At 39.6% G+C, this 14,989-nt stretch overlaps 1 protein-coding gene across 1 annotated transcript in view; it reads right to left on the reverse strand.

Annotated features, from left to right (window-relative positions):
* The window catches only part of PKP2 (plakophilin 2), an 83,429-nt gene that overhangs the window by 47,061 nt on the left and 21,379 nt on the right, over window positions 1-14,989 (reverse strand). Inside the window, exons 3-5 of the mRNA XM_042469766.1 lie at window positions 11,393-12,081; window positions 7,318-7,453; window positions 969-1,176 (exon numbers count right to left, since the gene is read on the reverse strand). Coding sequence (XP_042325700.1) covers window positions 969-1,176; window positions 7,318-7,453; window positions 11,393-12,081 — 1,033 coding nt within the window. The remainder of the gene's footprint in view (window positions 1-968; window positions 1,177-7,317; window positions 7,454-11,392; window positions 12,082-14,989) is intronic.

Genomic DNA, 14,989 nt, shown 5'->3' on the forward strand with positions numbered 1-14,989 from the left:
TAATTAGTCAGTGGGTGCTGCCAAAGGTGGGAAGGCCTGAAATCACTGGTAGGTATGGCCTGAGAAAAAGGTGGATTTATCTACCCTTTTGCTTCTATCTCTGTCTGGAATCCTCTTGGTGACATATATGTAACCTAGTGCAATAAGGTATTCGGTATCTCCTTGTGCAAGTCCTTCCTGCTCCACAAGGCAACTTCACAATATTGGTGCCCACATCCATAGTCATTTAGTGGCCCAGGGAGCACTGGGGACAGCCAGTTAGAGGCCAGGCAAGTGTGCAAGGTGCCCAGCCACTTTGGCAGCTGGGAGAAAAGAACTTCTATTGCTCTCCTGGACTCCAGCATCACTTTCCCTTTCCCTTTCCCTTCCTTCCTTCTTCTTTTCTTATTTTGCAGCTGGATGCTGGCTGAACACGCTGGCCAAACTTGGCTATGGTCTTCAAATGTCTGTGAGGTGAGGTCTGGTGCTAAGTTGCATTCCATGGAAGACAGAAGCAACAACCCAGTAGAACTGGCTGGTTGACCCCACCAGCAGTCCTGGTGGTGCAGTGGTTAAATGTTGTATTTCTGCCAAAGCGCTGTAAGTTAGATCCTAGGGGAGGGCTCCAAGGTCCACTCAGCCTTTCATCCTTTCATAGGTTGGTAAAATGAGTATCCAGCTTGTTGTGGCAATTGGCATTGTAAACCGCTTAGGGAATGGTAGTTCACTGATAAGCGGTACAGAAATGTACTTGCTATTGCTATTGCTAGTGGGCTGGGGGGAGTGATAAAGTGCTCTGGCCAGAGGTCTGTCAAAGAATGTACAGTATGTTGCACATGGCATAAGATACTGCTACTTCCAATATATAAAAATATTAGGGAACCATCCCTCCAACTAACCACAGTAAGTACAAGCAGACTTTGGCCATTTACTCAACAAGGTCTGTGAACGATGAAGGCAACACTCCACTGCATCAACATCTTACTTACCTGTAATTTGCTTTTTGGTCTCCACATCTCGGGTTTGCCGTAACAGCCTCAGCAGGACAGAAATTCCCTTTTGTTCTGACACTTCTAGTTTGTTGTCATTGTCTTCATACACTAAGTTCCTCAAGGCTCCACATGCTGCCCTCTGCACATCCTCATTCTGTACATTCAGAAGTTCTAGCAGCTTGGGAATGCCACCAAGTGAATAAACCTAACAAGGAGAAAGAAAAGGCAGATGGTTGAACTAAGGAAGACATTCCTTAATAGATAGCAAACATGGAGGTCAGCACTAGGCAAGTATGCCAAGGGTTCTAAAGTTAGGAAGTAAATGGGCCCAAGGCAATTACTTTTGATAGAGCAATGTTTTCTCTCAAAGTGTTATCAGCTTTTGTAGGACAAAGCCAATCTCTCCAGATAGGGAGAATTAATGCAGTTCAGTTTAGGAAGTATCTTCTCTTGAAAGAAAGAAGAAACATTAACCTTTCAGAAGGAATAGGATGGGGAGAGGTTTGTTTGCTTTTTAGTAAGAACAAACTTAATTCACATTTCCTGAACAAGTATGTGAACTAGGATGCAATTATACTTGAAGTTCACATTTTTATCTGAATTTTCTGCTGCTGTTGTCCAGTAAAGATGTATAAACTACGGAAAAGAACACAGGAGAAGATTCTTACAAAACTCTCTATATTGGAGAAAAATATATGTAAAAATACAGATGAATTTTCAGTTAAAAAATCCTAATGGTAACATCTCTGAAGAAATTTCTTTTCAAACATATATTACAGCTTAATATTTTGATTTAAAAAAAATTCTACTCCATTCCATGCCACAAAATCCATCCAACTAATTAAAAAAAACAACAGAGGTATGCAACTCTTGGAAAAATCCCAAATTCTGAATGAAATCAGGCTGATTTGGTTTGGACCCTGGGGGAGGTAGGTTTTTTTAAAGCTAGACAGCAGTCTATATGAGAAAACACTACAGCTGAGTGATGGAGTGGGGTGGGGGGAAAATAAACATTGTTCCCTAGCAAGTCTAGATTCTAGTCTAAGCAAAGAATCTCACAGCATTCTCCAATCATAGTCTAGGGAGGATGGGATACTGCACTAGCGCTGGAGGGGAAAGGGGCAAAATGGGATATCATCATCATCATCACCACCACCACCACCACCACCACCACCACCACCACCTCTTCCTCACTTTCCCCCCAAAATTGGGACTCAGAGCAGCGTACAATTTAAAAGAACAGTACAATTAAAAACATACATAAGAGAGCATTAAAACAGAATTAATGTATTAAAGTATTAAAACTACTTGTTAAAAGAATAATACAGAGTTTAAAAAGTTAAAAGCACTTAAAAACAGTACATTATACAGTACACTATAAAACAGTACAATCTCCCCAGCCTGTTCTTTAAAGACTTTCTGTTTTAAAAGCCTGTCTGAATAAAAATATCTTAGCCTGTCAATGGAAGGACAACAAGGAGGGGGCTGTCCTGGCTGCCCTGGGAAGGGAGTTCCAAAGTCTAGGGGCAGCCACTAAGAAGGCCCTCTCTCATGTCCCCACCAATGATGCTTGTAATGGTGGTGTGACTGAGAGAAAGGCCTCTCTTAAAGATCTCAGGACTTGGGCAGACTCATATATAAAGTCTGTCAAATACCTTAAACTTGAACCATATAGGGCTTTATACTCTATCCAAAAAGAATTCTGACCTCCTCCCAGTGAAATTTTCCCTCTGTCTCCAAATCTCTAGCATTTCTGAGAGTGAAATACAGAAAACCATTAACTCCCAGAATTCTTATATTTGCAAAGAAAAGTCCCAATTCTTTGCTATTTTTGCATTCCCTTGGGACTTGTCTTTTTTCTTTGGAAGCCTAGCTATGTATTTCTAAACGGTCAGCTGAATTTTTAAGTTACTGCAATGTTAGAAATTTGGGAACTGAAGGGATTTTTTTTTTTTTTATTTGTGGATCTGAATGTCAAAAATTCCATTTGGATTGAGGGGCTGAATCTAGTTGGATTTGCTCTATCTCATTCCAAAATGATCTTGAGCCTAATTGGTTTTGTTTCAAAGTTAAACTTTCACATTCCGAGACAGTAGTATCCCACTGAATTCTGAGATTGTACACAAAGGCCATGACAAGGGCATAACCAACATGACATATTTATCAGCTCCAGAGCTGTTTGGCTGAGAAAAAGCTTGGCTGATTGATCCCTTAGTGTGATCTTATCTTCAAGAAAGACTTTGATGCTGTTTGGTGGAAGCTAGTGAGAAATGGGCTGCAAAATCTTTCAACTAAACCTTTGAAGAACTAAACCTAATGAGTGAAGGCTATATACAATTAACTGGCTGAATTCTGTCAACTGGCAAGTCTCAAACAAACAGGAACAAAACATAGAGGGATGGTTGGGAATCACCTTTCCTAATGTTTGCTCCCTAAGCATTTGTAGAAATAGATTTGCCAGCAATACTGGCATACCATTACTGTAACAACAAATTAATGTCACATTTATGGCACACTAGTGTTTTTCTTGGGTTGCTCGTTGAATAATAATAATAATAATAATAATAATTTGTTTTATTTATATACCGCTATTCCAAAGATCATAGCGGTGAACAGCAAGTAAGCTAATTAGCAAGTAAGCTAATTAGCAAGTAAGCTAATTTGCCCCCAAGAGTCTGGGTACTCATTTTAGCGACCTCGGAAGGATGCAAGCCTGAGTCGAGCTTGGGCCCTTTTGCTGGTCCTGAACTCGCAACCTTGTGGTCTTGAGTGAATGGCTGCAGTACAGGCATTTAACCACTGCACCACCAGGGCTGGGCTTATAAAGTCTATAAAGGTGTAGTTTTAAAAAATAAACTCACCAGAAGTAGAAAAGTGACATTGCTCTAAAAAATTGTCCTAGATGCTACCCAGTTTTGTAAGTAGCTTCTTCATGAATAGGAATATAGTAATGAAAAAACATTTTGGCTCAGACTAACAGAACCAACCATCATTTTGTAACCAGAAGTGCACACATGAAACTTTCCACTAGCTTTCCTGTTATTTCTGGCCTAGTCCACAAAACAGTGAGTGCTAAATTCTCTCCTGTTTTTTTCAAGACCAAAATGAAATGTAAGCTATATGGCCTTTCAGATGCTATTGTACTGCAACTCTCATCATCCCTGAGCCTCAAGTTATACTAGCTGGGTCTAATAGGATCTGTGGTCCAACAATACTCAGAGAACCATACATTCCTCATATTCTGATTCACAGCACTACTCTTCAGCTGGTTGTTATAGCTGACAATTGAATTATGCCCCACCAAACTCAGTCTGCATCTGTACTGCAGTAATAATGCATCTAGCACTGCTTCTACTGCCATGGCTATAAAATTCTGGAATTTGTACTTTTGAGAAATATTTAGCCTTCTCTGTCAGACTGCTATGGTGCCACAACAAACTACAAATCCCAGGAGTCTGTAGCACTGAGCTATGGCAGTTAAAAAGGTGTCAAACTGCATTATTTCTGCATTGCAGATGTAGCCTCTGATGAATTACATTAATAGTTGGCGTTTTGGTTTTGTATTTTGGGAGGTGGGGAAATATCTTTTATTTTTTGAAAGATGGAAACAAAGAGATACAGAGATATGGAAAAGATGTATGGATAAAGCTTCTCGTTTTGTTGTTTTAATTTTGTTAGCAATAGAGAGAGGCATTTTACAACTGCAGGTATGTTGAGAAAACGAGACCTTCACTTAGAAATAAATTAGAGTACTGTAAATGGTCTGTGTACAGCCAACTGTTTTCAGATTAGGCAAAGCATGTTCTGAGCAAAAGTTGCTGATTAAATTTTTTTTACAGGGACAAGAATTTGTTTTGGAGAGATTGTTTTGGGAACAGTTTATTATGTTCAGCATTTCCCTATCTTGAACAACAGCACAATCAGTAATTGAGATATGGAAGTGGTTTACGCTAGTGCCATAGACATTTGATACTGCTGTCTAAAATCAAGATGTCCTTATACAAACAGCTTCATCATACTATTTTCACACCTAAATATAGAAGGGAACAACAGACAGAGAATCATGGGAGCTGGAAGTGTCTCCAAAGATTTTCCATTCTAAGTCTCTATAGTGTGGACATGTTGCTTGCAAACGAACAGGACTGGTATATTACTATATAATAAGAAAGTTGCCTCAGATGGTGGATATAGCATTCCTTGGCCGTTCATGTATGTTAATGGCGAAGTTTTGTGTGCCCCATGACCTGTCCTGAATCCTGAACTACCCTGTTATCCTCGTGTTAAGAAGAACTCTCCCTTCTACTATGGAGAAGGGTTCTACTATGGTGTCAAATTTAATGACCATAGTTCATTTCTGCATGGACTACTGGAGACTGGGAGGCTGCCTGGATCTTGTCCTTTCCCTCGAGCAGCAAAATGTCTTACACTGACCTTGCAAATAAACATTATACCATTACACTTGTTAGAGGAACAGTTTTAGCAACAGCAATCCCTTTATCATTCAGTTTTAGCAACAGCCATCCTTTTATCATTCACCAACACCCTATTTCACATACCAAGAACTTACTTCATGCATGAAGTTAAAAAAAAATGCACTGTTTCCAGAAACACATGGCATAATAAATGTCACACAGATGGCACAGGAAACTTGGGCTGCAGATCCTCTGTTGGCCATAGGCTTTGGAGGAAAAGGGGATAGTCTATCCACTTGCCCATCTGCTGCCTTCCCATTTCCACAGATAGATTTGATGGGCAAAGTTAGAGGATGGAAATAAGGCCTGATCCATGTTTCGTTCCATATTGAATAGAATTCTTGTGAATTATTTAGTATTGTATATGTATGTACTGTATATACCTGACTATAAATCAACCTCATATATAAGTCAAGGGCAAGTTTTGGGGCTAAAGTATGGATTTTGATATGACCCGTGGATAAGTCAAGGGTAAAATTTAGGGGCATGTTATGAAGGATATAAAGGATGAAGTAAAGGAAAACAATGCCAAGAAACTTAGAAAATTCCAGTAAGCATAACTATTTGTGCACATACTAAAGGCTGTATGGATGAAAGAGTAGAAGGGGGTCAATGCTTTCAGGGCAGATTAAACTCTTGCCTTTCACTATATGCACATTAAAATACAGTACTTACATTGACCCATGGATAAGTTGACTCAGGTTTCTTGGGTCAATTTTTTAACCTAAATTTCTAGACTTATATATGATTATATACAGTAACCTTAAATGTGTGGTTTTTTCTAAATTTTGAAATTTAATTTGTTACTGTTATTTATGTTTATTTCCAATATAGCCTCTGAAAAAGGCTATTCAGTATTATAAGGGCTGAAACGTGTTGGGTTCATTACAAAACAAGATAATCATAAAAACTGTTTATTGGAAGGCACATATTAAGGTCAACAAGCAGAAGAGTTTGCAAACAAGAGTCTTGGAGAACATAAATGTTCACACCAACTTTGCACCACTTTTGTAACATTTTATTGCTCCCAATAAAGGCATTATACAACTTTGCATTCAGGCCTTAAAGCAACTGTACTTTCTGCTTGATGGGGTGTGTATGTGTGCATGCGCGTATATCCAGGCAGTGGCAATACACTGTGGGAGACAAGTATTAATACATAGCCATTGATCCCAATCTCTAGATACAACTGGATTGACTGCTTCTGAATGACAACTTTGTTATCTAAAGTCTGTTTCTATATTTTCTTCAAAAAAGGTATGCTTAATTAAAAGATATATAAGCTGTCTTTTAAGGCAAACCCCTAAGGCAGAATGCAAAATGTATAGAATGTACAGAATTTAAGGAATATACACATTTACAGAATTTAAAACCACAGGACCCAATAACCAAAATCAATAAAAAAATCTAAAGGAAAAATTTAAACAAGACAGCACACCAAAGTCCTAATATGAGTCTAGGCAAAGACAAAGTGGTAATTTTTAGGACTCTTAAGAAGACCTGTGATAATGGGTCTAACATCCATCAGTTGGAACAGTTCCATAGCTAAGGAGACACATCCAAAAAAGCTCAATCCTTTGGCCCTACCAGCTTAATTGCTTTGACAGGTTGGCCTCCAACATTTATCTCAGAGTACAGACAAGGCAGCAAAGTTGAAGGCAATCATTCAAGTAACCTAGACCCAAAATGTTTAGAGCTTTAAAAACCAATACCAACCCTTTACATTGGGCTCAGTATATTTCAATTAACATCACAGAGAATTTGATCAAGCATGTCTCTCCACTGTTGCTATCTCTAAGTTGCATTCCGATTACAGATGCAATGTTTCACCTCTGCATGATCATACAAAAATATAAATAAAAACAGTTACTTACTCTCCTTCTTGCTTCTGCTCTTTGGAAGCTCTCATGCTGTATATAAACAATTGCTGCAAGCACTCGAGGAGACGAGGCATTTTCAGTTTGTAGTATATTTACTGCACGTTCCAGAGTCATCTCTCCTTCTTGATTCCTGAATGATTAAACATGAAAACATGGTAAACTAAAGAGTATCAATGGAACCAATGCCTGTATTTTGTCAAACTGTGAATAGCTCTTAACTGTGTGTGTGGATATGTGCCTTCAAGTCACCTGTCAACTAATGGTGACCCCATGGATTTCATAGGAATATTCAGAGGTGGTTTTGCCAATTCCTTCTTCTGAAATCTAGTTTACAGTACCTGGTATTCATTGGCAGTCTCCTAGCCAAGTACTAAGAGCTGACCCTGTTAAACCTCCAAGACCAGACAGGATTTGGTACCTTTAGGGTATTTTAGGGTAAAGTTTTCAAATTGCTAACTGTGTATGCATGTGCCTTCAAATCGCCTGCCAACATAACTATGAATTTTGTAGAATTTTGTCAGACAAACAATACTCAGAGGTGTTTTACCATTGCCTTCCTTGGAAATATAGCCTACAGCACCTGGTATTTGTTGTTGGTCTCCTATCCAAGTTGTAACCAGACCCTGGCTGAAAACAAAGAGCTTATACTTTGGCAAAGCAGAACTTGTTTTATTGATGCAGGTTCTCCTCATTTTTAAGATATATGGAGATATATGGGAACACTGAAGGTGGTTCTCTGTTTTAAAATTTATATCTATACAGTTCTAGTGACAAAAATATGAAGTATCAGTAACAGCTTTCAATCTGTTTCGATCTTGCTTCAGTTTATTTAGCTGTTTCCAACAATATAATTATAAGTCATACGAAAAGATAAACATGTCATTGACATGACTAACCCAAAAAGTGCAGGAATATTTTATAATTAATATCTAGATGACACAGTTTTCATTTAGTGATCAGAACTGATTCCCTACATCATTCTTAAATCAAGAAACATTTTAGCATTTATCTATGCAAAAAGGTAACATAAAATTATTTCAGATCACATTTACAGTGGTGTGACTCTCATCGGACAGTAAATGAAGAGCTGTGGAACCTTTGAGTGATTCCTGTCTTAACAACAGGTTTCCTGTCTTGAATGATTCCTGTCTTAACAAGAGCTTTTTCAGATGCTGACAAGACATTTGATTGGGTAAAATGTAACTTTCTATACAGAGTATTGGAGAGACTTGAGCTTGAAGTTTCCTTTTTAAGCTGTATTAAAGCTACATAAGAACCATGTATCATATTTTCTATCAATAACTGGAATTCTCAATTCTTTCATATAACTAGATGAGCCAATCAAGGTTGTCCAATCTCCTCTAATTTTATCTATTTCATCAAAGCTTTAGCAATTACAATTCATTCATCCAGAGTGATATCTGGCATTGAAAGTGATTCCACTAATTTTAGAACTGGTTTGTATATTGATGGTATTACACTTCCTGTAACAAATACCCTGGTGCACCTCCACAAATCTGTAGCGGCTTTGGAAATGCGGTGGAAGATACTATCCTGCTTCAAAATCAGATTCAACTACACTCATCCCTCCACATTTGCGGATTTGATTATTCATGGATGTTATTAATATGTTCTCTCTGGGACTATCTAGGTATTCCAGCTCAATTCTATGGTCAACTTTAACCAAAGGTCACACTGAAGGACCCAGAGATTCCTAGAGAGGTGTTCTCTCGAGTAAAAACGTATTGTTTTTCTTATTTGCAGATTTTACACATTCACAGAGGCCCTGTGCCCCTAATCCCAGTGAATGTGGAGGGACCACTGTACTCTTCTAGATGGTTTCGGTATGTGGAATGGCAAAAAGGGGGTGGGTGGGCATCCATCTGTTCCTTTTTTCTCAGGCAGCAAAATGTTAAAGCACATGACTTTGAAGCCTTCTAGGGAACAACACATGGGAGAGGGTGGTAAAAACATCCCTTTTGACAAACAGATTATTCCAGCTTGGCAAAAAGGACACTTTTATGACCCTCCCTCACATTTTTACAACTGGAAGAACACTAAGGTTGCCATCCCCGAGGACCTCCAAACCGGGAAAAATGTAGGACAAGGTTTTAAAATGTAGGACTTTTTTAAAAAACATTTCCTTGCCAGGAAATTAAAAAAAAAAGGTCCTACATTTTAAAACCTTGTCCAAGGCCTCTCTAGGGCCTGGGAGACAGTGTCTCCCAAGCCCCAGCGAAGCCTTGGAGGACTCCGCGATCACGGAGCCGCCTCCAGGGCCTCGCTGGGGGAGGGGGAATCCCAGGGGCGGGGCCAAACCGGGGGAAACGTGCGGACCCGTCCCAAACCGGGAAACTCCCGCCCCCCAGGCAGGATATGGCAAGCCTAAAGAACACGAAAGTGCTTCTGTATCACATGGAGACAGAAAGAGAAGTGCACTTCTCTCCATTTGCCTACCAGGTTTGTTTTTAACGTGATAGGGCTCTCAGTCTTCTCAGCAGTATTGGGCATAAAATAAGATTCAGCTACCACTCTGTCAGCTTCTCTACACAGGAACGGCAGCGACAGTGCTCTCATTCACTTCAGACAGCATGATGTCTTGGGCCTGTCTTGTGTATAACCAAACAGGATGAAGAAGCTAATCCATACACTGAACTAAATGACTGTATGAAAGTTGAATATTGAAAACTGATGATGTAAGAATATCCTTCACTACACATGGAGGTAGCAGGCCAACTCGGGGAAGGCTATGTGTTACATTACTCTTTCCTCAAATATTTTGCTGTCACCTCCCAGAATTTCCCACCTGAGGCTATTGTGACACCTTGCAAAATGATAGAGCCAGTCCTTGAAGGGACATGCAAAAAATGAACCTTATTTCAAACTAGAAAAATCTTTTCAGTTCTATCCTATTTCTTATTCCTATACCTTTTGAGAAACAATAAAAACCAACATGTCAGCTGCTTGTATATATACTGATTCCCCTGGAAACACTATGATTTAGCAAACTGTACAGTCACCTGGATAATTCAGCTGTTTTGTTCAATCCTCACCAAATGTAGCTGCTTTTACAGAACTTGTCTTGGCCTGACATTGTGAATAACTTTGTTCTGCCCCCCTTGAAACTATATACATTAACAGCTGCAAACTTAAATCCTGAGTATGCAAAATCATGAGTTAAACTCAGTGGAATGGAGCAGGAATTCCAGAAATGAGCTAGCCAAAAGATCACTGTGAAAACAATACATTCAGTAGCAAATTGCTGTAGAAATAAAACTATTTTTCTGCATTTTGGTAGACAACATACAACTCTATGCAGCTGAGAAAAAAAGAACTATACTGTAGTTAGACTTCCATACCTTGGATCAAACATTGATCAGAATGGAGTCTGCAGTCAAGAAATAAGAAGAAGGCTAGTAATGGGCAGAGCAGCTATGAAAGAGCTAGACAAGATCCTAAAGTGCAAAGATATACAACTAAGCACTAAAGTTGGAATCATCCAAGCCATTATATTTCTCATTAATATATACAGATGTGAGAGCTGGACAGTGAAGAAAGCTGACAGAAAAAAAACTGATTGGAGATGTAGTGCTGGAGAAGAGTGCTGAGCATACTACAAATTCAATAAGAAAAAAAGGTGTCTTTTGTCCAAGCCCCAAACACCAAATCCAATGGCCACTATTTATTCCCAGCTTTTTGTGAAGATCTGAATTGTGTGATCACCCCACACCACACACAATGTCCCACGTCTGCATAAACAAAAGGACAAACAATTTCTGGCAACAAAGGTGCACACGAGAAGTATCACACAATTTGTATCACGCAATTATTTAATGGAATTCACACTTCAAAAACCATTTTAGTGTGTAACAATGAACATGTGGACAAATATTTAGATGGAGAATCCTCTGGAAGAACAGCGGAATATAAATACAAGGTACAATCAAAATAAAAATGATCCTATCTATCTATCTATCTATCTATCTATCGTAGAGTCATCGTAAGTCAAGGCACACAACAACTATAACCCAAAACCTATCTATATGCCCAGTATGCAGATAAAACTTACCCAGGCTGGGATCCAGTAATGACTATCCTCTCTGGCTCTATGAAACCATTTCCACCTGCCGCTGCCATAGCTGCTGTCATTGCCATCCTCTTCCCACTTGCCTCTGCAGTAGCACTGGAGATTGAAGTTGGTTGAGGGGCTTCCTTTGTGCCCTGTGATCTGAAAGTACTCTGGTGCCAGCTGGACCTGAGAGACTGCCTGTGCTGAGATCCAGATTGGGAAGCAATGGGGTTTCGGACTTGACCCATGGCAGAAGCAGATGTCTGGTAGCTCTCTTTCTCCAAAAGGTTGTTCATGCTCCGACTGTTGCCAATTCGCTGATAGATTGCCCCTCTTGGGCTGTTAGGGGCACTGTCAACCACAGTTTCATTAGGAGGCCCAATGTAGAAGTGTCTTTGAGTGCCATACCCTCTGTTTGGAGCACTATGGCTTGTGTAGCCAATGATCTCAGAGCGAGCATATCTCGGAGGCATGACACTGGATCTCTTGCTTTCTCCATGCCTTATGGTCAGCCCCCTGTTGTACTGGTAGTCATTTTGGAAGAAAGCCAGCTTGTCAGGACTGCCATTGGGAGAAACCTCTAATCTCTTCAAGGGCTGCCTTTGAGACTTCTCTTCTATGGTCCTGTATGAATTATATGGAAGGATTCTAGGCCCCCAGCCATTTTCATAACTACTTTGGGAACCTATCTGTTAGACAAAAAATAAGAACAGATAGAAATAATACAGTGAATGAGAAGAACATCAGAAGGAGGCAACAATGGATGTGTATGATATATTATCCAGAACATTTTCTACAGCAGTATATTACATATTTAGAAATGTATTTTTTTTATAAAATTAATAATCAACCTAATGATGCAATGTGTAGATATACTACAAATCAAACTGACCATTTGGAAAAGAATGAATATAAACCATTCCTTCCCAGGTGAAGGAAGGACATATATTTATTTTAACAGCATTTCAGACACACTCAGAGTATGTTCACTATCTGAAGTGTTTTCATTCCCTCCTCTCGTTTAAGATATAAACATGTATGGAATGTTTATGCTATACCGTTGTCATGTCTTAAAGTATTTAGAATAGAGGCAGGCAACTATGGTGGGGGTGCAGATCACTTGCCTGGTGGGCTACACCATCATGTTTTGGCACACTGGAAATGATGTAGTCACTTCCAGCTGCTCTTTAGGCCAATTTGAGGGTTTTGAGGACTTTCCCCCAGGTTTCTGGGGTAGAGTAGAGGAATGAGTCTGGATGGTTTATGGCGCTTCAGAGGGCACATTTGGAGGTCTCAAGAGCTGCAGCCCATACTTTGAACATGCTTGATTTAGAAGAATTCTATTAAAAACAATGTTGAATTATAGTTTTAATGTAACATTGAAGTCAGACTGACACTTCACTGGTATTTATTTTTCTAATCAAATATTTCATTTCAATTATTTGTGGATGCTGAAAAAATTGTTGGAGATATTCACACAGCACCTAAAATATATGGTCAGAATCAAACACTATCCTTCTGCTGATGTCCTGTAATTAGAAATGACATGGGATGAATCCTCCTCTCCTCTCACAGCTGCTGCACACCCAGAATGGGATATACTACAAATCAAACTGACCATTTGGAAAAGAATGAATATAAACCATTCCTTCCCAGGTGAAGGAAGGACATATATTTATTTTAACAGCATTTCAGACACACTCAGAGTATGTTCACTATCTGAAGTGTTTTCATTCCCTCCTCTCGTTTAAGATATAAACATGTATGGAATGTTTATGCTATACAGAAGACCTTCTCCTTCTGTACTCTCTTTCCCAGCCCTCTACACCATCCAGAAATCTGCTCTGGATGCCAGGTATCTGTAGCAAATCTGAGAGAGCTGGGGATGCTGAGATATTGTTGGATAAGGGGCAAAATTGCCCCCTGATTGTTCTACTCATGGAACTGTTTCCATCAACTGAAAGTCAATGTTAAATCTTGGACAAAACGATACAGGTTTAAACAGTATTCCCTTACTAAGTACCTTAAAGAAACACACCATATCGAGTCTCCTATCTTTTTAGGTCAGCAGAAAGCGTTCCTATTCAACATTTCCCTGGCCACCCAGAATGCAGTGGTGAGAGGGACATTTGTACACTATCTCATCTTTGATTCAGCCCTCTGTTTTAAGAGGAGGTTGGGGCAGAGTTTATATTAAGTCTTGTTTGCAAACTGTTTGCCGTGCATGGAGCAACCAAGATTGCACTCACTGAAATGATCAAGGGGGAAATTAAAACAATTAGCAGGAGAGGGGGAAGCTATGACCTAGGATAGAGGTTCATTGTATTTCCAGATCTGCTTACTTGTTCAGAGTTTTTGAACAAATTTGTAACACATCCCATTAATACAATAAAAGAAAGGGGGGGAAATGCTCCACTCCTTTTTACCAATGCGATTTGCCACCTTTAAGGAGAAAAGGGTAATAGCTGTAATACAGAAGTGAAAATATGGGGATGGGGAGAGAAATACAGAGATTTTCTTTGATATACAAGGCTGAGGTCTTGATTTGAGTCTGGAAGCTCAAAAAGAATACAATTGACACAATACTAGTTGAACATGTTCCCATCTTCTCAGGGCAGAAAACACCTCGGGCTATTTGAAGGGCAGCCCTGCAGAAAGGACTAGTTGAACTAGTTTGTGTGCCTGCTTGTGTTAGTGGCAAGGTTCTCCAAGGTATGTGAGTATCCTGAACAGGTGTTAAATGTCTGTGCTCTCCCTGTGTACTAGGTCCCACACCAAGATTTTCACTATTTCTACTGTTTCCTGCTTCCTGGGATTTGTGTCATATTTCCTTTGCCTCTTATTCCCCAAATGATGTCTGGACTTACAAAACTCACCTGCATAGACATGTATATGTGCTGTTTTAAATGTAACTGCTTCAGTCTGTGTGGTCCAGGACAGGGAAGGATTAAGTCAAGAAGCCCTTACTGGCCAAGTCTATCATCCCATATTGAAAGGAACTGAAGAATGGGACCTAGTTAACTACATTACCAGGGAGATAAGAAATTCTGAATTATGGGACATGAGTGAATACCCCCAGGTTAAAGTTATGTCTCTCCTAGTGTGATACCCTGTAAACAATGCCTTATGGCCAAAGAAATCATACAAATGGGGAAGGCCACCTTTTTTGGGGGGGAGGGACATGATCAGCACAACATTTTTCTCTTTTGTTAGTCAAAATATAGCCATTATCTCTCACATCTTACATCTCAAGTCACTCTTAGTCAACAAGATGCAAAAGCCAGAGATAGAAGATTGAAGTATGTAAACTTGGAGAAGATGGGCAAAACTGGAAGAGTTCATTCCCCCTTCTCAAAACTACATTTAACACCTCAGCTCCAAATCTAATTCATCCTGGAGAAGGGAACCATTTTTTACTTTGGATTCCTAGAAACAGCCTTTTGCCTTCTGATCTTGACAATCTCTTGAAACACCTGACTAGGCTCTGCCTACCTGCACATATAAACTGAAATCCCTCTCCCTTGCTCACTCTGCCCTTAAGTCAGGATTTTACCCAGACAATTTTGGTACTTTCCCCCCATTGTCCATGGTTAGGTT

This window comes from Sceloporus undulatus, chromosome 5 (assembly GCF_019175285.1).
Source record: "Sceloporus undulatus isolate JIND9_A2432 ecotype Alabama chromosome 5, SceUnd_v1.1, whole genome shotgun sequence".
Lineage (NCBI taxonomy): Eukaryota > Metazoa > Chordata > Lepidosauria > Squamata > Phrynosomatidae > Sceloporus > Sceloporus undulatus.